The following is a 26,447-nucleotide window of genomic DNA, read 5'->3' as shown; positions in this document are numbered from 1 at the left end:
TTTAGCTAGGAACATATAAACGGAGCAGGCAAACACACACACGCACACACGTATCCAGATAATATCCTATGACCTGATTAAAAACCCATCACATGCTGTCAAATGCCTGGGAGTAGAGAAATGTCTTAACCCGGCACCAAAAAAGATAACAATGTTGGCACCAGGTGGGCCTTGCTGGGAAGTTCACTCCGCAACTGGGTGGCCACCACTGAGAAGGCCCTCTCCCTTGTTGCTGTCCTCCAAGCCTTCCTCAACGGAGGCACCTGGAGGAGGGCCTTACAGGATGAGTGTAGCGTATAGTGTGTGGGTAGGTTCATGCTAGGAGAGGCAGTCCGTTAGGTATTGCGGTCCTGAGCCAGCACCTTGAATCAGGCCCAGAAACAGACAGGTGGCCAGTGCAAGCAGGCCAGAATCGGTGTTATATGTCCAGAGTCTGTTGCAGCAAAAATGCTATTGGAGGTTTAAATAAAATTTTATATATACTGTATTCAATATTAACAAATAAATTGCAGTTCTAAATATCAGCTCGCAACCTTCGCAAATATGAATTAAAAAGCGTTGCCCATGTATATAATCAATATTTATATCTTGAGAAAAGGCATCGTCTGCCAAGCCCGCTTTGCAAAGGGCTCTGTAATTCGTGCCATGAGCTGGCCATCGCCAGCACCTGCAGGCATCGCCCAGCCCGGCTCCTCCAGCAAAGGTCGGGGAGGAACGATGCGCGCCCACCGCCCACGGCCGACCGGCGCTCCCTCCCTCCAGACAGACCCCCGAGCCGCCCTGCCGAGTCACCGTCGGGCGAGTTCGGAAGGGGAGGGGGCGTGGCTTCCCCGCTCGAAGGAGGAGGCGGGCGCTTGCCCGGGGATCGTTCGGAGTGGGCGGAGCTGGCGCTGCATCAGGACCAGTCGCCAGCGCCTGCATCTCTGTTCGACTCGGAGCATCCTCGGGGCCGCCGCCAGCGCCAGAGGGCCTCCTGCGCGCATCAGGCCGCTGCCGCCGCCATGGCAGAGATCGCCAGCGTCCGCCCCAGCTTCGGTGAGTGTAGCCCGGGGCAGGCTGCTCCTGCCGCCGCCGCTGCGCAATGCCACCTTTCTTCTCCGCCTTGCCTCTCCCCCTGCACCCAACACATCTTCTGCTCGCCCGCACCGAAATGCAAACACCGGGCTTATCCTAGGAGGCATGGTCAGCATCCTGAGCCTTCCCCACTCCCCAGATCCCACTCAGGCCTCCCCTTGGCATCGCCCATCGAGACACGACCCGCATCTGTCCCTGCTAGGGGCAGTTGTGGAAGCCACAAACAGCCGGGCCTTGCGATTGGCATCATCACATAATCATCTGCCCTCCCCTCTCCGGGCTTTGCCAGCCTCTCCCCACACACACACACACACACACTGCTCTCCTTTCTCCCCCGCCCCCCGCACACACATTCAAAAGACAACACATGCCCCTCAACTACGCAAACACACACAGCATACCAGGCCACAAACATACCAGGCCATCACCAAAACTGATCCATAGGAGGCATCTCACTCCTCCTTCTCTTCCCCGCGATATTAGGATATTTGGACTATGCTCATAGCTGCAGGAGCAAGAGAGGAGAGGGGTCAAAGAGCCTCCACACACACAGAGAGAGTTTGAGAATACCTCCATGAAAAAAATATATTTGGAAGCGAAACCCTATACATGTCTACTCATCAGTAAGTCCCACTGAGTTCATTGGGGCTTATTCCGAGGTGAGCAGGTATAGGATTGCAGCCTAAAACACGGTTTAGAAGATTGCCTCCTTCCTTCCCACACTTCTTTGGTTCCCCTGCTGCCATTAATGTTCAGCAAGCAAATACTTGCTGAAAAAACAACAACAAGCAATCTCCCCTTCTCTTTCTGGGCTTTGGTAGCATTATCCTCCCCCTCTACACACACACACACACTCCCAGTCATGCTCAGCATCACTCCATATTCCACCTCCCTTAATTTTTTTAAATAAATAAATAAATAAATAACCAGGCCATGGGCAGAGTGGAAATCTTAATATCAACCATCCGCCCACCCTGGGGACATGCCGACTCCCACATCCTGGCCCAGGCTTCCTCCCCCTGCCAAGACCACCCTTGTTCAGCATGCTGTTCTGTGCTCTCTCTTCTCTTCCGTCCTGTCTCCGCGCCCCTCCTTGTGCACGGGCGTGCCCAGCCTTGGGATCCTGCTGGGTCCATGCCAGGGGCAGACGGGGCGAGGCGAGGCGAGGCAGTGCCCTTCGGCCTGATTTCTTCCCCTCCCCATTCCCACCGTGGGGGTCTGGGGGAGGAGGGAGCAGGTGCAGACTGGTGGCTCGGAGGAGGGTGGGATGACGTGATGTCTATTCCGGGCCAGGCGGCGCCCTGGCCCCTTGCTGTCTTGGAGGGGGGAGGGAATCCTGCCTTTGTTCGATGTCCCCCTTTTTTACAGGGGATGTGGGACAAGCCAGATCTGGAGTATGGGGAATGAAGCTATACATGCACCCCAGGCCTGGTGAGGTGGGGGAAGTCCCTGCTTACAACCCACATGTCTCTCCTCCCATAACTGAGAGGAAGGAGTAGTGCAGCCGATTCTAGCCTGATGCCCTGTAAGCTGCCCCCCCGCCCTCACTTGGTTGCTCCCCATGAGCATTCACCCAGAGACAGAAAGTAAATTCTGAACCCTGGAAGCTGCCCCACCCTCCATTGTTACTATTCTGTGGGGTCTTATCTCTGGGAGAAGTTTGAGGCCTCTAGGCTATACTGGTGTCTTCCAACTCAGAAGTGGCTTTAAACTGTCCCCTGCCTTCTACTCATCCACCCCAATCTATACCTGTATAATAATGGGCCACTGCATCCATCACCGTAGCATCCAGGCTGCTTCTCCTTGCCAGGTTGCAGCAAAGTTTCTGGCAGGGGCATATCTATAAAAGCATGAAGGGAAACAATAAAGCTATTAATTTCCCCCAACCCAAGTTATATAGACATATAAAAAGAGTAGGATGTCCATGTGTATTCGTAGGCCTTTGATTGATCCCCCCCTTACTGAAACCTGCACCATTCCACTAAAAATCTGTCTATTTCATGTCTTAATTCTGCTGTACAAAAATAGAACACAATAAAAATCACTTGTCACACAATGGCAATTGTGAAAGACGATCAACCTTGCATCTGTAGACAGATGTGGAATGTTTTAATGTTAATTAAATCCCTTTTTTTGTTGTTTATCAACAAAGTGCAGTTTTTTATAGTCCTCGGGGGCACAATGGTGTTGCCACAAATTGCCATTGCCACAAAGCCAAACAGGCATGCAAATGTGACAGCAACCTATCTTCCTAGTTAAGTCACATGAACGAAAATGGCACCATTTTTGTTCTGGATTTTAATTTGTCCAGAGTAAATGCCACCAACGGGTCCCGCACTTGCAATTGGTAATGTGGAATAGAGTCTCCGCCTCATGCATGAGCATACATGGAAGAGGGGTACCCCTGTTGTTTATGATGGGATGGTTTAAGAGGATTGAAAAGAAGCAGTCTGGATTAGGCAAACTTCGGTATGTGCCCCCAATTAGATTGTGTTTAAAACTGCTGAGGAAGCTGTTTAAGCCATTTAAAATATGGAAGGTTATTATGGGAGCTATAATACAATGGGGATGACTTTGTGGAGTGCCCAGCTCCACAGGACTGAAACTTAGCTGAACAGCCAAGATCTACTTCAAATCCCTGGTTTTAATTTTTCTATGTTGTTCTTGTTTTCTACCCCTTTAATTTCAGTCCAGTGCTACAGGAATGGCATGCACTTGCAATATTGTCCCCACCAAATTCATACAGATTGCAAAAACAAGCCCAACCACAAACACACACACACCAAGGAGGCTATAACCTGGTATCCTCCAGATGTTTGGGACTGTAGTCTCCAGCATTCCTGCTCACTGGCCATGCTAGCAGGGCTGATGAGAATTGAACCCCATCTGGAGGGTGCCAGGTTGGGGAGGGCTGTTACAGACTATAGGCAAGAAGTGCCATGAACCTTTATGTAGGTTCATAAAGTCAAGTAGGCACAGTAGTTGGGGCTAAAAATCTCATTTTATTGCTGTAAGCCACCTTGGGAGGGCTTCTGCCCTGAAAGGCATCCAATAAATGTTTTAAATAAATAAATGTAGCTGCCCATTTAAACCATTATGGTGTACAAGATGTTGAGATTACAGCCTCACACAAGTTTAGCTGCTCCATGCTGCACACATCAGATTTTTGCCCTAAAACCATGAGGGCTAGAAACTTATTCCCTTAAAAAAAGAAGTCCTTTGCTTGAGTGCTATTTGAAGAGGGGGGCATTGTGAGAGAACCAAAACCAAAACAAATCCCAGAAAATTATATTTGATCATTGTTTATAATGATCTTGTTAAAATCTTAATTAAAACTTAACTAAATATGTAGAAGGCATAAACAAATGCTAATGGCCCAACCTATTACTCAGCCCGCAACATCCACCCCAAAGAGAGAGGTTCCAAAAGGGTGCTCAGGTTTTGGTGAGGGTTTTTTTCCCCCTAGAGTAGGGAGCGTACATTCCGACTGTTCCTATTTACCAGGGACATACCATATTTTCTGGTGTGTCCCTTCTAACTTGCTGTCCCTGTTTTTGCCTTTGGGGGAAATGCTAGACCTGTAGAAGTTGCATCTCTGATTGAGAAGTTGGAGGGGCAGGTGCATGTTGATTCTAGCTCCCTCCCCCATAAGCGCCTGTCCAGAGAATACATGCGGCCAAATGTGTTTCAGTTGCATCTGTTCTGTAAGAAGCACAACTAGATCCATTGTGTGTGGATCTATTAAAGCATTCTTGAGTTCTTGTTTTTTAGAAAACTGTTACAATATAGCAGAGAAGAGAATCCAAAAATATGTAATAGTGGGGCGGGGCAGGGAGGAAAAGTGTCAGGCAGTGACCGTGTTTGGAGCACTAGGTGACAGTACAGAAGGGTTTCCCCATTTTCACCCATGAAGTGTTGGGGGATAATGGCTGTTCATTGGTGCAAGTCAGCCTTCTCCCAACCTGGAGCCCGCCAGATGTTTTGGATGACATCTCCCAGCATCCTTGGCCATTGGCCATGCTGGATGGGGCTGATGGGAGTTGAAGTCCAAAAGATCTGGAAGGCACCAGGTTGGGAAGTGAATATGTCAAGACGTTGGGAAGAAAACTGTTTCTTCAATGTGAATGCTGGTAGATCTTATTTTTGGAGCACCATTGTGTATATAATGACATTATTTATCTTCATTCCTTTCATTTCTTATGCTCAGGCTGTGTGTGCGCCATTGCTTATGTAGCCAAACGGCGCCACCTGCACCAAGAGGAAGGTATCGGCAGGTATGGGAGCATCCGTAGGCATGGGAGGTTTGCAGAAGTACACAAAATATTTAGAGAAACCCTTAAGGGTGGGGAGAAGACAAAAACAGCCCACTCAGGGCTGAACATGCTCAGTGGCTATGGAAAGCTGGCAGACTGTTAGGGAGGCAAAAATGGAAACAAGTCAGGGGATGGAATAGAGTATTCTGAACAGGAACAGTCAACATTGCAACATTCTTTTTTGCAGGTCCCACTTCTTAATAATAGTAACAGCAACAAGTTTACATAGCACCATGAATGTACATGGTGCCATTCAAAATAACATGTTTAAAAGTTCAGGTCTCTGCCCCAAGGAGCTTACAGATTAAATGTCATTCATCTCACAGAGACAGAGGAAAGGGTTGCAAGCAACAAAGGGTGGAGAGGAATGAGGGAGGCCAAAATAACATGGGACAAATGAGAACAAATGGGGTTGGTAGCACTTTGGCTTTGCTTTGGTTCGCAATGAGTACTAAGGCACTGAATCCAAGGGCTTTACAGAAAAGTTGGGTTTGATAGGGGGATTTGAGGAATGAGAGAGAGAGAGAGAGAGAGAGATTGGGGTAACACCATGTAGGTGTTTTGGAAGGTAGTTCCAGGCATATGGGGCAGCAAGGGGGAAAGGGAGAAGGCAGTTGCAGGTATACAAAGGCAGCAAGAGGGAAAGGGGGAAAGCAGTTCCTGGTGTAAGGGGCAGCAAGGGGAAAGGCGTTCTTGCTGCAGATTAGCAGGGCTCTATCTCCCCCCATCAGCCTTCTCTGGAGTCCCATCACTCTTAGGGAGGGCTTGCTCTGCGCCACAGGGAAGGGCAGCTGTCCTGTTGACAACTAGCTTTGAACTGGTGCTCTCCACACTGTGGTCTTTCAGGACTTCACAAGCGGTGATGAGTCAAATCAAAGCAGAACAGCCCACAGCTGTACGATTGTGGCCCTGTTGCCAAGCGCTTGTCACTTCACACTCTCTCTCACACACACACAGCCCCCTGTTTTTGAGGTCCAAAACAGGCAGCAAAAGCTGGTGGTTTATTGAGCCTCAGGTGGGCCGCTGTACACGCTTGCCGGGCTGCTTTGGGGTTGGTGGGTCATAAATGGCACAGGGCCATGCTTTTTGCTTCCTGCATGGTGTTAGTCTAGAACCTAGGACAGGGGTAGGCAAGATGGTGCCCATGGGCACCAATGTGCCACGCCGACACCTTTTTTGGCACCTACTTAAAAAAAATAATTAAAACGCATTTTCTTACTGGCAGCTGGTATTGCTGTGAAATAGGTTTTTGTCGGTGCTGGAAACTGGATTGAAAGGAGTTTAGTGCACTTGGGCTTGGACCCCACCTTTGCCTTGTACCCAGTCATTTTAGCAGGTGACTTGTCCTTTGCCATGCCTCCTGTGGCAGCCATTTTGTGGTGGTGCCCAAGACAGTTTCTCAAATTGCCAAATGTGCCCACGGCCCAAAAAGGTTGCATTCCCCCAAGAGGGGGCTCTATATTTGGAGCAAATGGGGCAGTGGCCCCCTGCCTGTCCCCTACCCACTTGTGGCAGAGAGATCCCCCCCCCCCACAACCAGGCGCATTGGCTCCCCTGCTTCCAAGTGCCACTCATGCTCTTCTCCTGTACTCCTCCGGACATCTCAGTAGAATATTGAGCGTCTATGCCCCGTCCTCCGCCCCACCAGCACCGTTGGCACCAGCCACCACTGTGGATAACAGTTCAGAGGGGAAGCAGTGTGCAGGAGACTCCCCGATCAGAGGTAACAGTGGGGATTCCTCTCTGCTGGCCTCCAAGGGCCAAGGCCTGGGGGAGGGAGCTGGATGGGCCCACAGGCTTCTGGCCAGATTAAGCCTCTAAACAAAGTTCTAGGTGAACAAAGTAGCACAACTCTTTTGTAAGTGCCCCCTCATCTACCCTTAGTAGCCTTTCCCAAGTCTTTTCTGGATCTTCCCCTTCCAAAGTTACAAGGCTTGTTTTGCCCTGTCTTGTAATAACTGGGTCTTTTTACTCTATCAAACAAACAAGAGGCAACTGAGTTGATCAGGATGATGTCATCAGCACAGCTGTGGTCATCCCTTTGTGTTTTATGACTTGGGCATTAAATTCCATGGTTACCTTCAGTAGAAAATGTCCCAAAGGCAGAGAGAGCTACACGACATGCATGCACGCGCTCCAAAGCCCACTAGTGTTTTAAGAGTGTGTGTGTGTTGGTGGGAACTGGCTGCCAGTAAACGTCTGGGCCCAGTTTGAAGTGGGTGTTAACGTTTAAAGCCCTAAATGGATCATGTTATTTGAAGCACCGCTTTCACCCACATGATCCTGCCTGTATGTTAGAATCGACCTCAGGGGCCTTCTCAAATGCCTGCCATGAAGATTGGTTAGGATAGTGGGCACAATAGACAGCGGCCCCTGAAACTGTGGAACTCCATTCCTATTGACTTACACTTTGCCCCTTCTTGTCCATGCATTCAGTTAAGCTTGGAAGACCTTCCTCTTCAGTGCTGCCTTTAACCAAGGTTGTAATTACAGTACATTGTATTTTAGAACAGTTTCTCAATGGACTCTGTGGACTGGCTCAGACATAGGAGAATGAGAACGCATGCTGGTGGATGCTCTCCATTGCTCCCACTTGGCTCCTTCTCCAGTGGGAGCGGCTAAGCATCCTGGGAAACCTCCATCTGTAGTTTGTATAGCATTACGTCTGTACCAGGATCCCTGGCTGGTTGCTCTCCAAACAAGCCAGAGTCATAAACCAAGAACAAACTTTGGCTTATGATGCTAGCTTGTCAGGAAAGCAACCAGCCAGGGATCCCAGTTCAGACGTAATGCTAAACAAACCATGGATGGAAGCTTCCCAGTTTGTTTAGCCTCTCCCACTGGCAGGAGGAGCCAAGTAAAAGCAATTGAGCAGCGTACACCAGCACATTTGCTTGCTCCCGATACTTGATTAGTATGTTTATTAATGCTGCTCTGGTCCTTGTTGCTTTGTGAGTGAGCAGCCTTAAAAAGCAACTAAAAATACATCAAATAAATTATACATCCTGCACTCATGATGTTATAGGAAAATGGGAAGCTGCCATACGTCTGTCTAGCCCAGTATTGGCCATTTTGACTGGTGGGGTTCTTCGGGGTTTTCAGGCAAGGTTCGTCCTCATCTCCTTTCAACTGAAGATGTCAGGATTCGAACCTGGGACCTTCTGCGTGCAAAACCTGTGCTCTACCACTGAGTTACAGTCCCGTCCCATCTGCAAATTACTGTATGATATATTTACTTGTTGATTTCACGGACTGAGTTATCATGGAATTCAGGATATATATGCAAGGACTTGGGTGATAAGGGGCAAAGAGCTATAGGAGGAATGGGCCAGGAGGAGAGAAAGTGAAAGGGAAGGAGTGGTCAGAGAGATGGACAGGGCACAGACACAGTTTGGTGCCACAACCTGCGGCAAACATTGGGAATTCATTTCCTTAAAATGTCCTCCAAGTCCCTGAGGGCTAGAAACCTGGAATAATGTTAAATGAAATGCTCAGACTTCCAGGGAGAGTCAAATACTATATGCCAGGTTGTACGCTTTATGTGTAAAGAATGCAAACAGCCCCACTCATAACTTAGGGCAGCAGTTTTTGATGAAAACAGAAGAGAAAATATATACTATATAATTTCCTTACTTTTCCTTACTACCAGTAGGCCAGTAAATAAGTGGCAGTGTCATGCCCAGATGTGGCTGGCCAGTATAGTGGCTGTCACTCAGGGCTTCAGAGGGTGAAAAGTTTACAGCGACAAATGCCTTTTACACTTGCTATCTTGCCCAATATGGTGATAAGCAGCTTATTTCGTTGTTAACTCCCAGAGTGCTCCCCTTTTCTTTTTACTTCTGCAAGTTCCTGGCTCTCACCTACATATCCACCCACACCCATTTCTCAGCACCATGCAGTGCTTTGGTTCCCCTTGGTCCCCCTTCTCTTGGCACAATGCAGGAGGTCGGACTAGAGGAACTCCAAGGCATTTTTCAGCTCTAGAATTCTGTGATTCTATCTCTCCATCCCCAGCAGGAACACTCAACCCACCTGGTGTATGGCTGGCTTGTATGATAGTTCTTCACACAGTGCATAGTCGAACTATGGAATTCACTTCCAGGAGATGTAGTGATGGCCGCCTCTTTGGATGGCTTTAAAAGGGGAGTGGACGAATTCCTGGAGAAGAAGGCTATCAATGGCTACTAGTCCTGATGGCTACATGCTACCGCCAATAACAGAGGAAGTATGCCTGTGTACACCAGTTGCTGGGGAACATGGGCAGGAGGGCGCTGTTGCACTCTTGTCCTGTTTGTGGGTTTCCCATGTGCAGCTGGTCGGCCACTGTGTGAACAGAATGCTGGACTGAATGGACCTGGGTCTGATCTAGTATTGCTCTTCTGTTCTTCTGGTGATGCTTCTCACCATGTCACAAGGTGGTCTCCTGTTGCACTCTTTCGCCTTAACACATGGGTACTTCTGAGGGGCATTTGATATTCACCATGTGGGAGGGGACACAGCTCAGTGGTAGAGCACCTGCTTTGCATGCAGAAGGTCCCTAGTTCAAATCCCCAGCACCTCCAGGTAGGGCAGGAAAAAACCCTGCTGAAACCCTGGAGAGCCACCGCTGCCAGTCTGTGTCGACAGTCCTGGGTAGATGGACCAAGGGGCTGACTCAGTATAAGGCAGCTTCCTAGGTTCCATTTTCCAAAGCTCTTAGTAGCTTTCTCCAGCAGCCTTCCCTGACTGGATGAATTCCAGATGCTGGAGATGCTGGGAGTTGTATTCCAGTACAACCGGGGGGTGCCGGGTTGGGCTCTACAGAAAGCGCTCGTTCTCCCCGAGTCTGAAATGGGGTGTTCTTGAGGAGATGTAACCAGTTGCTAAGTAAAGCACCATAGCTTCCTTCCTGGCTCTTCCCAAACCAGGGCAGGCAACAACATCAACAACAAAGTTTTTTCTGCGTGTGATACATGATTGACCTATGGAAATCACTTTGACCTATGGAGAGGTGGTGATGGCCACAGTTTAAGATGGCTTTAAAAGCAGAACAAACAGAGTCACCGAGGACGGGGAGGGGTCATCTCTCAGGAGCTATAGGACATGAAGCTCACTGTTTAGAAGCGGTGTGCTCAGGCGGCCGCAGCAGGACAGGAATCTTGTCCTCAGACTCTCCTCGTGGGCTTACCCGTGGTTTCTGCTTGGCCACTATGGGAAACAGGATGCTGGATTAGAAACGCCTTTGGTCCGATCCTGCAGGACTCTTCTTATGATCAGGTCCAGTGGATCGGATGCCAACTCACGCGTCCCAATTTTCCTCAGCCAACAGCAGCTGGGGGAAAACGTTTGTTTCTGACTTACCTGTGAAGGCTGGCTGGAGAATCTCAGTGGGCTTTATTACTATTTCTAGTGCCCCAGTCTAACTGATCTGGAACACAGGAAGCTTCCTCATGCTGAATCAGGCCATGGGTCTATCTGGCTCAATATTGTCCACGCTGGTGGCAGCTCTCCAAGGTTTCAGACAGAAGGTCTTTTCCCAGTCCTGTGTGGAGATGCCAGGGACTGAACCTGGGACCTTGCCCTTGCAAAGCAGGCGTCATTCGCCTAAAGATCAAGTAAGATTCCAGTCCTTGTGGTTATCAATAAAGGCCTGAATTAAATAGGAATATAGGAAGCTCCCTTATGCTGAGTTAGACTGTTGGTCCATCTTCTCAGTATACACTGACGGAAACTACTGACACTACTCCCTAGGGTTTCAGACAGGATCTTTCCCAGCCCTACCCGGAGGTGCCAGGGACAGAACCTGGGATCACCTGCATGCAAACCGTATGCTCTACCACTGAGCTGCGGCACTTCCCCTAAAGATCAAACAATTCAAACATGCCAGTCCTCATTGTTCTAAATAAAGGTTCCCAGTCCTCGTGGTTCTAAATCAAGGCTCCAGTCCTCATGTAAATTGTTTTCTACTCTGTCAGACCTGTAGTCCATCTTGCTCAGTACTGTCTACACTAACTGGCAGCATCTCTCCAGAATTTTAGAGACAGGCCTTTCCCAACCCTGCCTGGAGATGCCAGGTATTGAACCTGGGACCTTCTGTTCTACCACTGCGTTATGGCCTTTCCCCAATAACAGGAATATAAGAAGCTGCCTCATACTGAGTCAGAACATTGCTCCAGCAAGCTCAGTATTGCCTGCACTGACTGGCAGTAGCTGTTTTGGACAGGAGCTTTTCCCAGCCCTACCTAGAGATACTAGGGATCAAATCTGGGATTTTCTGCATACAGATCAGGCGCTCTACCATGGAGCTACAGCCCTTCTTGCGTCCCAGATGGCAGATGGTTTACCCTTTTTCTGATTCCTACCCACCCACCCTCTTCCCTTCACAGATGTCTCCCCAATCGTGGCAGGCCTCATCGGTGCTACTGTTTTGGTGGTGTCCGTCTCCGCGACCGTGTTTGTGTGGACGTGCTGCCACCAGCAAGCGGAGAAGAAGCACAAGACCCCTCCTTACAAGTTCATACACATGCTGAAGGGCATCAGCATCTATCCGGAGACGCTAAGCAACAAGAAGAAAATAATACGGATCCGGCGAGACAAGACGGGCACTGCCACGAAAGACGGAAGCGGCAACTTGCTGGTGGATGCGGTGGAAGCCGGGTTAATGGGGTCTGACAAAGTCTCCAGTGGGTCAAACCTGGCCCCTTGTGTCAACCAGCTTCCAATCAAAGTGGATTATGGAGAAGAACTGAGTCCAGATCAAAGCTTGACTCCAGCAGGTAGCAAAACGTCCTCTCAATCTTCCCCAGAAGAGGAGGTCATGCTAGGGACACTGACTTTCTCCGTGGACTACAACTTCCCAAAGAAGGCACTGGTTGTGACCATCCAAGAAGCCCATGGGTTGCCAGTCATGGATGAGCACAATCAGGGCTCCGATCCCTACATCAAGATGACAATCCTGCCAGACAAGAGGCACCGAGTGAAGACGCGCGTCCTTCGGAAGACCCTGGACCCTGTTTTCGACGAAACCTTCACCTTTTATGGGATCCCTTACAGCCAGCTCCAGGACTTGGTGCTTCATTTCCTGGTGCTGAGCTTCGACCGCTTTTCCCGAGACGATGTCATCGGAGAGGTGATGGTGCCGCTCGCTGGGGTGGACCCCAGCACCGGAAAGGTTCACTTAACCAGGGAGATAATTAAAAGGAATATACAGGTAGGAAAATTGGTATCCAGATGTTTCACTAAGGGGACCGCCCTCCCAGCAAAATTCTGTTGTATTTCTGTACTTTCCAACCGGAAGTAGAAGGGGTCAGGAAATAGTTTGGGCACAGTTGGGTAAGAGTTAAATGGCATGGTCCCATCATGCTGTGGTTGGGGGAACCCAGGGGAAATGCATCACCAAAATAATAGGGCAAAAGAGGGGACAGAACTGCATAAAAATTGCATTTGCTAATTTATACATACATACATATGCAAATTCAGAAATATTTTTTATCCCTCTTTCATAACACTAGAACTGGGGGTCATCTAATGAAGCTGAATGGTGGCAGATTCAAGACAGATAAAAAGAAGGGCTTCTTCACACAGCACATAATCAAACTAAGGAATTTGATGCCACAAGATGTAGTGATGGCAACCAATTTGGATGGCTTTAAAAGGGGGTTAGGCAAATTCCTGGAGAAGACTATCAATGGCGACTAGTTGTGATGGCTATATGCTACCTCCAGTATCAGAGTCTGCCTATGGACACCAGTTGCCAGGGAACATGGGCAGGAGGGTGCTGTTGCACTTCTGTCCTGCTTGTGGGTTCCCAGTTGACAGCTGATTGGCCACCGTGTGAACAGAATGCTGAACTGGATGGACCCTTGTTCTGATCCAGCAGGGCTCTTCATATGTCCTCAATAATTACAGTAATTGAAACGGAAATATAATACATCTCAACTTAGTGGGGAATATTGTGATCAAGACCAAGTGACCTGCCTGTTCAATCTGCTGTCCAGATGTTGCTAACTGCGGATTGGAAACTTCACAGCCCCTGCAGCTCTCCCTTCTTGGTGTTCTTTACCTTTAAATCAGACTTGGGCCAGAGAACCTTTCATACAGAGGACACCTTCAATTAGAAGAGTGTTCTCTGACAGCCCTTCAGGCAGAGGACTGTCCTCTGTAAAGTAGGACACATGGCCACCCTAGCAGGCAGACAGGGATTCTGCAAGCTAGAAGCAGATGACATGGTGCAAAATGGGTTGGCGGGCAGAATCTGGAGCAGGCAGACAAGGGGATGATGCAAGGACGTTCAACACACTCCCTCCCAGATGTAATTGCTCAGACTGAGGAGCCAAAACCTAGGAGAGTCCTTATATGGGGCCAGTGGGGCCTCTGTTGCAAAGATGAGGAACCTCTTTCAGTACAAGAGCCGAATTCAGTTAGGAAGAAGCTCTTGAGGGCCGCATTCCAGGGGTGGGTGGAGCCGAAGACAAAAAGTGGTGGAGTCAAAATACCAGCCTATTTTAACTTAAAGCTCTCGCTGCTGTAACTAAGCCATAGGAGAGGCATTTCAACCTTTAAGAGCGGAGAGGAAAAAAACTGCACGGAAGCCAGGAAACTACCAAACAATCGTGGTTGGGAGAAAGGTGGTGGGGCCAGGGGAAGGGAGCATGGCCATCTGGGGAACATCAGAGGGCTGGATTTGGCCACCAGGCCTGAGGTGCAACACCCCTGCTCTATTGGCTCTCATCTGATTTCCTCCCGGTCCAGCAGTGTAGTGGGGCTCACAGGGATCCTGCACCAGCACCTTTTTATCAGCTGACTTCATCTGCCACGCCCCTCAGGAGTTCCGCGCTTAGCTGCTTGCAGTAGCTAGAGGGAAATGAATCTCCCCGGAACAACGTATTGTTCCCTGTTGTCATGAGATGTATTTTGGGGCAACTTGGTCTTGAATGGGCGATTGAGGCCCATTTGCTTCACAAAAGACTGGCTCCTGGTGGGGATGAAAACTGCTAGAACTGGTTTGTTGATAACACAGCTGTCTGCATCTGGGGACTCTCCGTGGGGGTGGGGCTACGGGGACTGTTGCTATGAGCGCCTGCACTTCAAAATGGACCACTATGCCACTGTTCTGGTTTGACTGGTTGTGGTTTCTGTTCCCACCACTCTTGGGGGAGGGGTGTCTGTGCGTGTTGTGTGCGCGCAAGCCCATGACAATTCCACACTGCCTCACTGGTCCAGAGAGTAAGGCTACCAGAATCCCTGATTCTTGTACTCAGGCACCTTGCAAGGGCATTTCCCCTCCCTTCTTCCCTATAAGCATCGTGTGTTATTATTCATGAGAGGCCTTCCTTCTCTGAAGGGTGTGCGGTTTGTTCAGTGGCGGCGCCATGATGGCTCAATCCTGTCCCACAAGACCTCCTCCCTATATGAGGGATGGGCAGAAGGTAGCTCCAGATCTCCTGAGAGATCTCTGGGTTGACTGGCAGTAGATTAGCAAGGATTTCGGACTCCAAGCTGTTTAACAACAAGGGCAACCAAATTAGACTGCTGAAAATGAAGGATGTGCGGGGTAACCAAGAAATAGATTTTTTTTCCATCCGGAAGGGTTGTGAGCTTTGTTCAGATCTGGGACTCAATTACTGGGCTCAGATTTCTTCAGTTCTAAATGCATGTCTTTTGCACCAGGCTCCGTTGCTAGATCTTGAATTGTAGTAAAAAACAAAGTAGACCGTGCAAGCCTGAAATCTGCCCTGCCCAGCCCTGCCCTATATAGTTCACCCAATCTTTGGGCTCTTAATGTTCTCATCAGCCTCTGGGCTTTTCCCCATTATTTAATCATCCATCATAAATAAAGCCCATAAAAGCAGTAGGCACTGTCCACATGTTCAGTGATAAAACAGATAGGGCTGTCACCTGAACAAATAAATTTTAATGTTGAACACTTGTAGGAGTTTTACAGCTCAATCCTACGCATGTTTATTCAGAAGGGAGTCCCACCTAGGCATACTCCTAGATAAGCTGGCATAGGATTGTGCTGCTAGTTGATTAACTGGTTAATCAACCATCAGTTTTTCAGTTTTTCATGGGGCTAAATGAATGCTTCTGAAATAGGGGAAGTAAATTCCCTTGGTTTTAGGCTATGCATACAAGTTTTGCAGTAGGTACCAAAGTAGAAGAGTAAAAAGGAAGTGGAGGGTCGAAGAGAATGCCTGCCACCGACATATTTTTCTTTTGGAAGGCATTCTCCTATTAAAATAATACACATTTAAAAAAATCTACTGCTCAAATCAGTGTCCCCCTTTTAGTTAATTAAGGGTGCAATCCCATGCATGTTTAGACAGAAAAAAAGTCCTACAACTCCCAGCATTCCCCAGCCAGCATGGTTCTTTTTCTGGTAACTCAAATTCCTCGTATTCCACTGGAGCTCCCAGGTTGTACACGAGAGGATGGATCCCATGTTCAAAAGCATCTCTAGGCACATTCCTCCTCCCTCTCCCACAAAGAGAAAGGTTGGCGTGGGGGGGGGGGGAATCTGTTTTGTAACCTGGAATTGCATGAAATCCAGACCAGCCTCCCCTGACTGTGCACATTCCAGATGTGTTGACTACAGCTCCCATCATCCCCAACCACATGGTCTGGGGAAATGGGGGTTGTAGTCCAACACAACTGGACGGCACCTCCCACTCCACCCCCGGTTGGGGGAATGCTGACCTAGGTGGTGGCACGGCAAGTTCCCCAGGACCATGAGCAGTAACGCAAAGAGCACGGAGCATGCAAGGGCAGAAATCAGACCAGGGCTGAGGTCAGCAGACTAGGCAGTCTTAGATGCAATCGGTGGAAAGCAGCCAGATCAGCATTATGAAGGTGCTTTGGAGAGCAGAGGACTTTGCCTTGCATATTAGCTACGCTATGGCAGATAAAATAGACATGAAATTTTGCACTGTGCAATCCTTCTAATGGTGCGAGTATGTCTATCAAATCCCTAACATAGCAAATGGACTTCTTCACTGCAGTGAGTTTCTCCATGGAATTATGGCTGGACAATACAGCAGAGAGGTCCTTGGGAGTTCCTCTTGAGCCGCAATTGTGTACGCACTTACATGGGTGTAAGTTTCATTGAACTGTTGGATTTACTTCTGAGTAGGCATTCATAGGATTGCACTGTTAATCTCCTGAAAGTGGTCCAGGGGTTGGGAGTGCTCAGTTTGGTAAATAAATGTCGGTATATTAGATACAAAATCTGAAAAAACGTTGTAATGTTGAAGTGTGGGATGTCTCATTCATAACAGCTGGAAAACATTTTTGAGGAGGCTCCCAGGGGGTTGGAGAGGAGATTGCTTTGGGGGCTGCCTCTGGACCAGAACGTAACCATACTGTCTACTGGTGGTGCTGTCAGACTCAGTGCTCTTTTGCAGGCTCACCCTTTAGATGGCAACGTGTCCCACGGAATCCAGTGTGAGCTAAGCGTGTGCAGAAGTTTGTAGCCTTTGTTGTTCCCAGAGAGAGGAGGAATAAAAATAAATACTTTAATAGTGCAGTCCTATGCATGCCTATTTATTGATTGACTTGATTTGTACCCTGCGCTTCTACCAAAAAAGGGGACTCCAGGCAGCTACTTAGAGTCCCATTGAGTTCAACGAGACTAACTCCCAGGTTAACTGCGTATAGGATTGGAACCCATTCAAAATAGGCTGCTTCAAGAAATCTTGAGGCTTTAACTGAAGTTGCAATTAGATGTAAACTTCCCTGAAAGTAAGCCTCACTGGACATAGTGAGGCTTCCTTCTGAGTAAACATGTAATATAACAATGCTGTAATGCTAGTGTAGCAAAACGGTTAAGGGCACAATCCTATGCATGTTTAGATGGAGAAAAAGTCCTTGCTGGCTGGGGAATGCTGGGTCTTGTAGGACTTTTTTCCATCTAAACATGCATAGGATTGCACCTTAAGAGACTAAGCTACAAATCTGTCCCTTGGCTGTTGTTTGGAGGCAGAGGGGAAACCTCTCCATTTGTTAAATGAGCTCTTGAAGCTGCCTAGAAATGTCTTTGATTAGGCAGGGTAGAAGTTGTTATTTAAAAAATAAAATAAAATAAATCCTGTTTCAATGGGATGACACACTGCTCCATGCTATTAACAAAAGAAAAGAAAAAAGCCTTGGGCTCATAAACCCACTGCCGTGTCTTGCCGCCAAGCTCGTGCAATTTAATGAGTCCTTTCTGCGCAGCTGTTCGTCCCTTGGACGCGCTGTTCTTCCAAGCTACAATGGGACTTGCCTAATAGGAACCTAGGAAGGTGCTTTATACTGAGTCAAACCATGGATCCATGTTATCCCAGTATTGTCAACACTGACTGGCAGCTGCTCTTCAACGGTTCAGGCAGGATTCTTTCCTAGCCCTACTTGGAGATGCCGGGGATCGAACCTGGGACCTTCTGCACACAAAGCAGGTGCTCTACCGCTGAGCTATAGCCCTTCCCCTAATAGCTGCTGATAGAGCTTCTCCTCTTCTGTGAATTTGTCTAGTCCACTTTCAAAGCCATCCACAGCCAGTTGCAAAACACCACATTTTGTGGCAGAGAGTTCCACAAGTTAATGATACTTTGTGTGAAGACTAGTGGAGGGGGAACGTGGGAGCGTGGTAGCTCCAGGACTTATTTACTTTTTTCAGAGCAGGAGCATTGATGACATCTGCCAGGAGAGCCAGTGGGCTGTACCTGCCCAGGCAAAAGAGTGAGGCGATAACAAGGCTTACAAATTTTACTACCCTTTGTGACAGATTAGCTCCAATCCAAAAGCTATGGAGACAAGAGGGCATGAGGAAAATAATCAAGACGAGGCTGGACACTTCTTTCTTTTTCTCAAACAAGATTCTTCCTTCGCGCTAGCCACTTAAATGCTAACACTTTTATTGCAAGATAGAAGTGCAATAAACAGGCAGCCTGCCTGTTGTGGTGCCTGCGCAAGTACACTGCTGGTGAAGAAGAGCCTTCCTTTGCTTTGTCCTGAATTTCCTGCCTTTCAGCTCCATTGGATGATCCTGAGATGCAGTGTTATTGGGGGGTGGGGGGCTACCTATTTCTGCTTTCTCCAATATACGTACATTTATAACCTCCAATCATGCCTGCCCCAGCCCCAAATATCATTGGGTGGTCCTGGCTCCCCACCACCACCTTTCCCCTACAGCTCCACCCCTTTTGCCCTTGGGATGCAGGCAAGGAATGCAGCCCCCCAAGGCCTCTCCAAAATGGAATTCTGCCCTTGGGCTGAAAGAGGTTCGCTGCTCCTGCTCTATCCCTTCCTAAATTAGCAATTGAGTGTGGTGGGAATGGGAGAGCAATTGGTTAAGAAAGACTACAGACCAGAGGGGTGGGAACTATAATTTTTCAAGCTTCATAGTGCTTCATGGAGATAGAAGTGCTAGCTTGGCATCAAATTGAGATGGGATTTACATCTACGGTAGAAATTACAGGTAACATAGGAGGCTGCCTGGTCTGCATGTAATGCTAACCCATTTAAATAAACCATGGTTTGTCGCCCTACCCAGGGTTTGTCTGGCAGACAATTGAACAAACCGGGGTTTGTTTTCTCAGTCTCTGGGTTGTTTGTTTCCCTCCTCCTTCACCTGCTCCCTCCCTGTATCCCAACTGCCTTTGCAGCACCGCAGTAGAAGGGTAAAGAGGCTGTTTTTTGGCCGCACTTGCTCACTTCCTCTGTAGCCTGGCAAAACCACCCATGATCAACCCACAATTCTGGGTTCATACGTAACGGCGTGGTTTAAACAACCCACAGTTCACAACTCAACAACAAACCGTGGTTTCTCTTTGTGGGTTGTTCATAGTTAACAACCCATTGTGAACCTACAGTTCTGGTTTCGCACATAACTACAACCCATGATTCAACATACCATGGTTAATTAATTAAAGCATGGTTTCTCATCACATGCAAAACAGATCACAGAGGCAGGCCATTGCTCCATCTAGCTCAGCATTGCCTACAGCAGCCTTCCCGAAGCTGGTGCCTTCCAGGTGTTTTGGACTTCAGCTCCCATCAGTCCCAGGCAGCATGGCCAGTGCTCAGGAATGCTGGGAGTTGTAATCCAAAACATCTGGAGGACACCAGGTTGGGGAAGGCTGGTCTACGCTGGCAGGCAACTGCTCTCCAGGGTTTCAGATGGGAGTCTTTTCCCAGCCTGACTTGGAGATGCCAGGGATTGTACCTGGGACTTTGTTCATGCAAAGCCTGTGCTCTGTCACTCACCTAGGATGTGTCCCCTGAGGGTCAGGGGGTGGAGCCTAGGAGCTTGGAAGTGGTGCCTAAAGACAGGGGGTGGAGCCTGATGGGGGCAAGGCCTGTGTTGAGGACAACACTCAGTGGGTCAAGGGACCCCTCATGCTGTTGAGGGGTGCAGTCTGCTGGTCATGGGGTGGGGCTAACCACTACCAATCCCATGCCTAGCAGGAGTAGCTTTCTCCATTGATTTTGACCCTCACAATAAGATTTTAGTCATGCCCTTGGAGGTGCCACGAAGGGGGCTGAAACGTCAGGGCAAACCCTGAACCCCGACAGTCCTGAACCATAGGCATCTGCTGGGTGAGTTTCGCCTTGCAGTCCACTTGAGTTTACCCCCAGACTAGACCCCCTTCCGCTTGAGATTCTGGGAAACTACTAGGGCAGGCATTGCTCTGGACAATGGTTACCTCAGGCCAGGGCAATCCCAAAGCGTGGAATCTAGGACACGACAGCCATGGCAACCCAGCCAGCTATTCATAGGCTGAACAGCAGCTTTGTAACACTTGGCAAGGCTCCGGTTTATTTCCACCATATTAACTCCTTTTCAACAAAGGCAGGTCTTTATACACACACCCTTTCCCCCGCTTCCAAAAGCTATGGACAAGTCAGGTACTGGTAAGAAGCATTTAAGGACACTGCAAAAGCACGGAAAATGTAAACAATAAAACGCAAGGCTGCCCGGTTCTCACCAGGTGTTCAGTTTTCTGGTGATGTGGAACCAACTTTTTCAGCTGCTTCCGCCCTTTTGCTTAACAGGGGAAATTGTTCATTTCAATATGAGGGCGAGGATCTGGTTCCCTTCAGGGGTGGAACGAAGTCTAGGGAGCGATGTTATGGGCCGATTAACAAATATAGATAAAAATAATAACAAATATGGTATGTTGTTGGACTATGAACTGTGGGTCATTCATGGTTAACAAGCCATGGTTTGTTATTGTGCCTGGGTTCAGACAACACGATAACCCACGTTTCAACAGCAACCCAAGGTTCAATGACAGCCCACACGCAACCCATACTCAACCCTTGAGTGTAGGTTATTGAGTTGTGTGAACCCAGTCACTGACTGAGTCTGCACAACATGAGGGTTGTTAATAAGCCATGGTGGCTTGTTAACCACCCCTGTACGTGCCACCCAATTTACCTAATTACTGTCACTGGGCATGGCTTGTTGTGACGTCTGAATTTGGCAGGGGTGGGTGGCCGAGTTCAGATGTCATGGCAAGTCACGCCTGTCAAGGGTAATTAAGTAAATTGGGTGGCACGCAGCTGGCATGCGCAGGAGTGGTTAACAGGCCACCATGGCTTATTAACCAGCCTCATGTCGTGCAAACCAGGCCATTGATTATGATTGCCAGGAAAGATCTTGGCATTGTGTTGGAAAGAGTATCAGTTGAGCATTCTGGAGCAGAGAGGAATGAAAAATGAGTCGTTGAGAGTTATTAGAAAGGCCATAAGCCTGAAAGAATCTCTGCGTTCAGAGGGAGTCTACCTCTGAAGGCACTGAAGATAAGCAACTGGGAAGAACCTGGGTTTAGGAAGGCTGGTTTAGACAATACTGGCAAATGTGTAGCAAAATAATTTTTCAAAAGGAAGGAAGAAAGCAAGAAATCCAGTCTATGCAGCTGGTCTCTTTTTATTTCAGATACATCTTACGGGCCACTTTTGATCCCTTTATCACAAATGAAGCCCATCCTTAAAGCTCCTACACTGGCTTCCTGCCCACTCCCAGATCCAGCACAAACTTCTTGCCTGTAAAGCCCTCTGTGGCCTGGCCTTTCCCAAACTCCGTGCTCTTATATCTCAACAAACAGGATATTACAGCCCATGACCTTCTTTCTCTCTATCAGCCCCACCATCATCAGCCATCCAAAAATCTCCTGCTCCCTCAAACAATTCTGCATTTTCTGCTTTATTGCCCCTTATGCCCGGAACGACCTCCCACGACATCTTCACGAATCCACCTCCCTTCCTTTCAATCTCTCCTCAAAAAGACTTTTGCTGTGAAGCCTTTGGCACAACCCCCTAGTTCAGGGGTCCCCAACCTTTTGCAGTTGATGGGGAATTTCGAAGCTGTGGCATGGGCACTCCCACAAAATGGCTGCCATGGGGTGGAGCTTGCCCATTCATCAAATGGCTGCTACGGTGGGCATGGCTGGTCACAAAACGTCCCATAAGGCAAACTGGCGAGGCTAAAACAAAAGTAACTTACCCAAGAACCTGATTGCAAGGCAGAGGTGGGCTCTGAGCTCCAAAACATAAAACCACTCCTTGGAACCCAAATGAAGATGTCCCAGGAGGACAGCACTTTGATTTGCAGCATGCGAGCCTCCCAGTTATTTAAATAGTTATTTAAATTAAAATAAAAGTCAGGAGAGGCAGGGAGCCTTGTGGGCCCCCTAGAGAGGGGTCTGCGAGTACACTGGAGCCCACAGACACCACGTTGGAGACCCCGGCCCTGCTTCCTGTGCCCTGCCACAGCTACGCCTAAGCATACATAGCTGAAATAGGCCAGCAGCCATTTCCCCAGTCTCCCCCCTCCTCGGTTGTCTCCTGTCTGTCAAAGGGCTGCAGATAAGGGGGTATGATAGCAGCGTATAAAACTGCGCATGGTGTGAAGAAAGTGGGTAGGGAGAAGTTTTTCTCTTGCATTCATAATGCTAGAACCCAGTGGGGAAATCCCATGAAGCTAAAGGGTGGGAGATTCAGGACAGACAAGAGGGAGGACTTCTTCAGGCAGTTAAGACTATGGAATCTGCATCCACTAGATGTCATGATAGCCACCAGCGGGGTGGCTTTAGAGAGGGATTCGACAAATTCATGGAGGAAAAGGCTATCAGTGGCTACAAGTCATGATGGCGCGCACGTTCTCTCTCTCTCTCTCTCTCTATATATATATATATGTGCTGTTTTTATTCATTGGTTTTTTTCTGTGTTAATGTACTGTACACCACCCACAGAACGTGAGTTGTTGGGCAGGTTGAAAGACAGATCGATAGATGGACAGATAAGCTCCAGTATCAGAGGCACGATGCCTCTTAATACCAGCTGCAGGGGAACACAAGCCGGGGAGTGCTCTTGCACTCATGTGCTGTTTTATTCACTGAGGGCCGTGGCTCAGTGGCAGAGCCCCTGCTTTACATGCAGAAGGTCCCAGGTTCGATCCCCAGCATCTCCAGGTAGGGCTAGGAAGGAATCCTGCCTGAAACCCTGCACAGCCAGTGCCAGTCAGTGTAGACAATACTGGGCTGGATGGGCCAAGGGTCTGGCTTGATGTAAGGCAGCTTCCTATGTTCCTCTCCTGCTTGTGGGCTTCCCATGGGGGCATCCGGCTGGCCACTGTGGGAACAGAATGTTGGGCTAGAGGTCTTTGGTCTGATCCATCAGGGCTTTTCTTCTGTCTGAGGTGGAGCGTCCTTCCCCTTCGTAGGCCTGGTCTGAATGCTCAGCAGCAATCTCTCTCTAACCTGCCAGTTCTGTTCTTCCAGCAGCCATGCTCTTTCTAGCAGACACATCCTGAGGACTTCCCATATGGAGATAGGGAGGGATGATGCAGGATTGCCACCCTGGCTACTTGCAGTTGTTGTTCTGAGGACGTCTGGACTTGTCTCTTTTCCAGAAATGCATCAGCAGAGGGGAGCTGCAGGTGTCCTTGTCTTACCAGCCTGTCGCCCAGAGGATGACCGTGGTGGTGCTCAAGGCGAGACATCTGCCCAAGATGGACATCACTGGTCTCTCAGGTAGAAGCTATTTACTCCACCTCATATCTTTATTTCCTTGCATTCTGTTTGCGTTGTGCAGAATGCAAAGCTATTTGTGCAGGTTGCTTTGTGGTTACTGGTCTGATCATTTGTTTTATTTTTATCCTGCCCATTCTCAAAGCGTTTCAGGGAGAGACCCAGGTTCAAATCCCCCCCACTCAACCATTAAATTCACTGGTGACCTTTGGCCATGCACCATTTCTCACCATAACCTACCTTGCAGGGTTATGATGAGGACAAAACTAGGGAGAGAAGGGTTTACACCAGCCTTGAGTTCCTCGGAGGAAGGGTAGGGTATAAATGTGATAAACAAGTAAATACATCCACCCTAAAGAAATGCAACAGCCAAGGGATCAGGGGCTAAGCTGTTAGGGCTGACACTGCTGGGTTGAATCAATGAGGTCCATACAAAATTCCTATATGGATAAGGCAGATAAGGGGAGCCAGAAACAGAGGTTCGTGCCAAGAGGCAGTTCCATAACAGGGCAAAGAGGTGGCAAGGGAGCCAAACAGACAGGCCGCTCAACAAGATCAATCTCGGATGGCCTTCTCTCTATCCCATCAGCCAGGACAGCTAGGCTGGTGAGGATGAGGGAGAGGGCCTTCCCTGGGGTGGCCCCCACTCTGTGGAACTCCCTCCCTAGGGAACTCTGCCACGCCCCCTCTTTAATGAGCTTCCGTCACACGTTGAAAACTTGGTTGTTCAGGCAGGCATTTGGGGTGGGCTAAGGAAATTTTAGAAAATGATGTTTTAATGTGTAATTTTATTGTTTTTAAACTGTTTGTACTATTGTACATCGCCCAGAGTGGCCGGGTGACTGGCCAGATGGGCGATTAAGAAATTTAATTAATTAATTAATAAAGACTTGGGAGGGTGGCTTAAGTGTGGTTGGTACTGGAGTAGGAAAGCCTAGAATATGTAAAGCTGTATATATCCAGCCATTCGTTAACAGCATCTTGAGGTGTTTGCTTCATAGGGACCTTTCCCCAACTGCACCTGTGTTCTGCCTTTAAACCTGGGAGAGCAACCAGTGGCCTTCAGCCTAATTTCAAAAGCCTGCTGCAAATGATGAGTTCAGACCTCTGGCAAGAGCAATTTCTCCCTCCCCTGGAAGCCTGTTGGGTAGTGAGGGAGAGAAGAAGAGAAAGGGGGGTGGCAGAAAGAGAGCCAGGGGAGGCAGGACCGGGCCCACCGATATCTGGGGGGCCGTATTCTGCACAGCTGAAGTTTCTGAAGCATCTTACTCCTCTTCCTCTTTTTCATCATGGCTACCGCTTGCTTGCCAAGCAGAGAGCGAGTGAGCAAGTAGGCCGTGGCATCTCCCACTCCTCACCACCACCACCGTTGTCTGGGCCAGAGTGAGAGGCAGGTGAACAAGCAGGTTGCGATGGGGAAGAGGAGGAGCAACTCGAGGGGGCTCTTGTCAGTGGGCCCCTGCTGGGGTGTGGGCCCTTGGCAGGTGCTCAACTATGCCTACCGCCAGCCTTGGGAAAATGTATTGTGAATATCACATGCCCATCAGAGGTATCCATGGCCCGTGTGTTCATGTGAAAGGGGGCAATGGAAGATCAGGCTGTGACATGGCGAGGAGGACCACCATACCAGGCAGCCAAACACCACCTGGGTTGAGTGTTTCACTGGGAGTGTTCCTGTCTGGGATGGAGAGGCAGAATCACAGAAGTCTAGAGTTGGAAGGTGTCTTGGAGGTCCTCCAGGCCGACACCCTGCATTGTGACAAGGAAAGGGGGACCAAGGGAAATGCACTGCATGGTGCTGAGAAATGGGTGTGTGTGAAGATGTGGGTCAGGTCCAATATGCAATGGGGGTGTAGGCTCTCAGCAGGTGCCTGATCATAGCTACCCTTGACAAAGGCTATGGGGCACAGAGTTTGACCCTGAACTCTTCCAGCTGCCACATGTCTGATTTTGAGTCTGCGTTCTGACGTTGGGGAACCCTTGGGAACAAAGCAAGATGGGTTTATAGGAATGGCACGGGAAGGCTCTCCCTGCCTTGCTATTGGCCTGCATTATTGGCCTGCTCCTGTTCTCTCCGGCAGATCCCTACGTCAAGGTGAATGTGTACTATGGCAGGAAGCGCATCGCCAAAAAGAAGACTCACGTCAAGAAGTGCACTTTGAACCCCATCTTCAACGAGTCCTTCATTTACGACATCCCCGGGGATCTCCTGCCCGATGTCAGCATTGAGTTTCTGGTCATCGACTTTGACCGCACCACAAAAAATGAGGTGGTTGGGAGGCTGATCCTGGGGGCGCACAGCGTCACGGCGGGCGGCGTGGAACACTGGCGGGAGGTGTGCGAGAGCCCCCGGAAGCAAATCACCAAGTGGCACAGCCTGAGTGAATATTAGCAGGGTAAGCAGAGGGCGCTGTGCGCTTGGACGTATCCCCCGCGTGCAAAAAGACTCTTGACCTTCTCCCCTGCCCCGTTCCTCCCTTCCATTTTAGTCGTAGAACTAAAAGTTTCCGTAAGAAGCAGCTAATCGGTTCTCCCTCTAGTGATGTTAAACTTTTGCAGGACACACACACACACACACACACACACACACGCTAAAATTCTAAAAAAAACAAAACTACAAAAAAACAAAAACAGAAAAAACCAACAAAAAAAGAGCAGTAATTTTAATAATACCACAAAACATATATATGATAATAAAAAAACGGTGTAACCACACTATTGCATGCCGAATACAAAACTTTAAAAAAACCACAAAAAAATTAGTATAACTTACCAATATCAAGGTACAGTTTTTAATACGATTTCTCTGTCACTATGAAAGTCGTGTTTTGTGCTGAAGTGTCTTTGTTGGTATTCACCACAACTGGCCTGTTCAGCTTCTCTCCCAATTTTTTTCCCTTTTCTTTAAACAAAAATCCTGGTATTGAATTGCTGGTTCTTTGTTCCGTCTCCCCACCACCCTGTTAATTCTTTGCAGTTTTTTGTGACTTGGGTAAACTAACTCTGTTGATATATATGCAATGGTTTAGGCATCTGTCCTGGGGCAAAGAGATATCTTGGGGAAGGGGGAAGA

The 26,447-nt window shown here is 48.7% G+C and overlaps 1 protein-coding gene across 1 annotated transcript; it reads left to right on the top strand.

Moving 5' to 3' along the window:
* Positions 1 to 824: 824 nt before the first annotated feature.
* Positions 825 to 26,107, top strand: SYT11 (synaptotagmin 11). The gene is made up of 4 exons (XM_084824750.1): positions 825 to 1,035; positions 11,753 to 12,576; positions 23,257 to 23,377; positions 25,456 to 26,107. Exons 1-4 carry the CDS (start codon positions 1,002 to 1,004, stop codon positions 25,764 to 25,766), a joined length of 1,290 nt encoding a protein of 429 aa, XP_084680876.1. The 5' UTR covers positions 825 to 1,001; the 3' UTR covers positions 25,767 to 26,107.
* The last annotated feature ends 340 nt before the right edge of the window (positions 26,108 to 26,447 follow it).

Source organism: Heloderma suspectum, chromosome 17 (genome assembly GCF_057233095.1).
Source record: "Heloderma suspectum isolate Gila_16-S chromosome 17, 16-S_ref, whole genome shotgun sequence".
In the NCBI taxonomy this organism is placed as follows: domain Eukaryota; kingdom Metazoa; phylum Chordata; class Lepidosauria; order Squamata; family Helodermatidae; genus Heloderma; species Heloderma suspectum.
This window is presented reverse-complemented; position numbering and strand designations above follow the sequence as displayed.

Excerpts from the sequence above, each read along its gene's own strand:
- SYT11 (XM_084824750.1), top strand. The coding sequence starts at position 1,002 with ATGGCAGAGATCGCCAGCGTCCGCCCCAGCTTCG. Across the intron at positions 12,577-23,256 it reads TAATTAAAAGGAATATACAG|AAATGCATCAGCAGAGGGGA; the intron begins GTAGGAAAATTG and ends TCTCTTTTCCAG. Across the intron at positions 23,378-25,455 it reads GGACATCACTGGTCTCTCAG|ATCCCTACGTCAAGGTGAAT; the intron begins GTAGAAGCTATT and ends TCTCTCCGGCAG.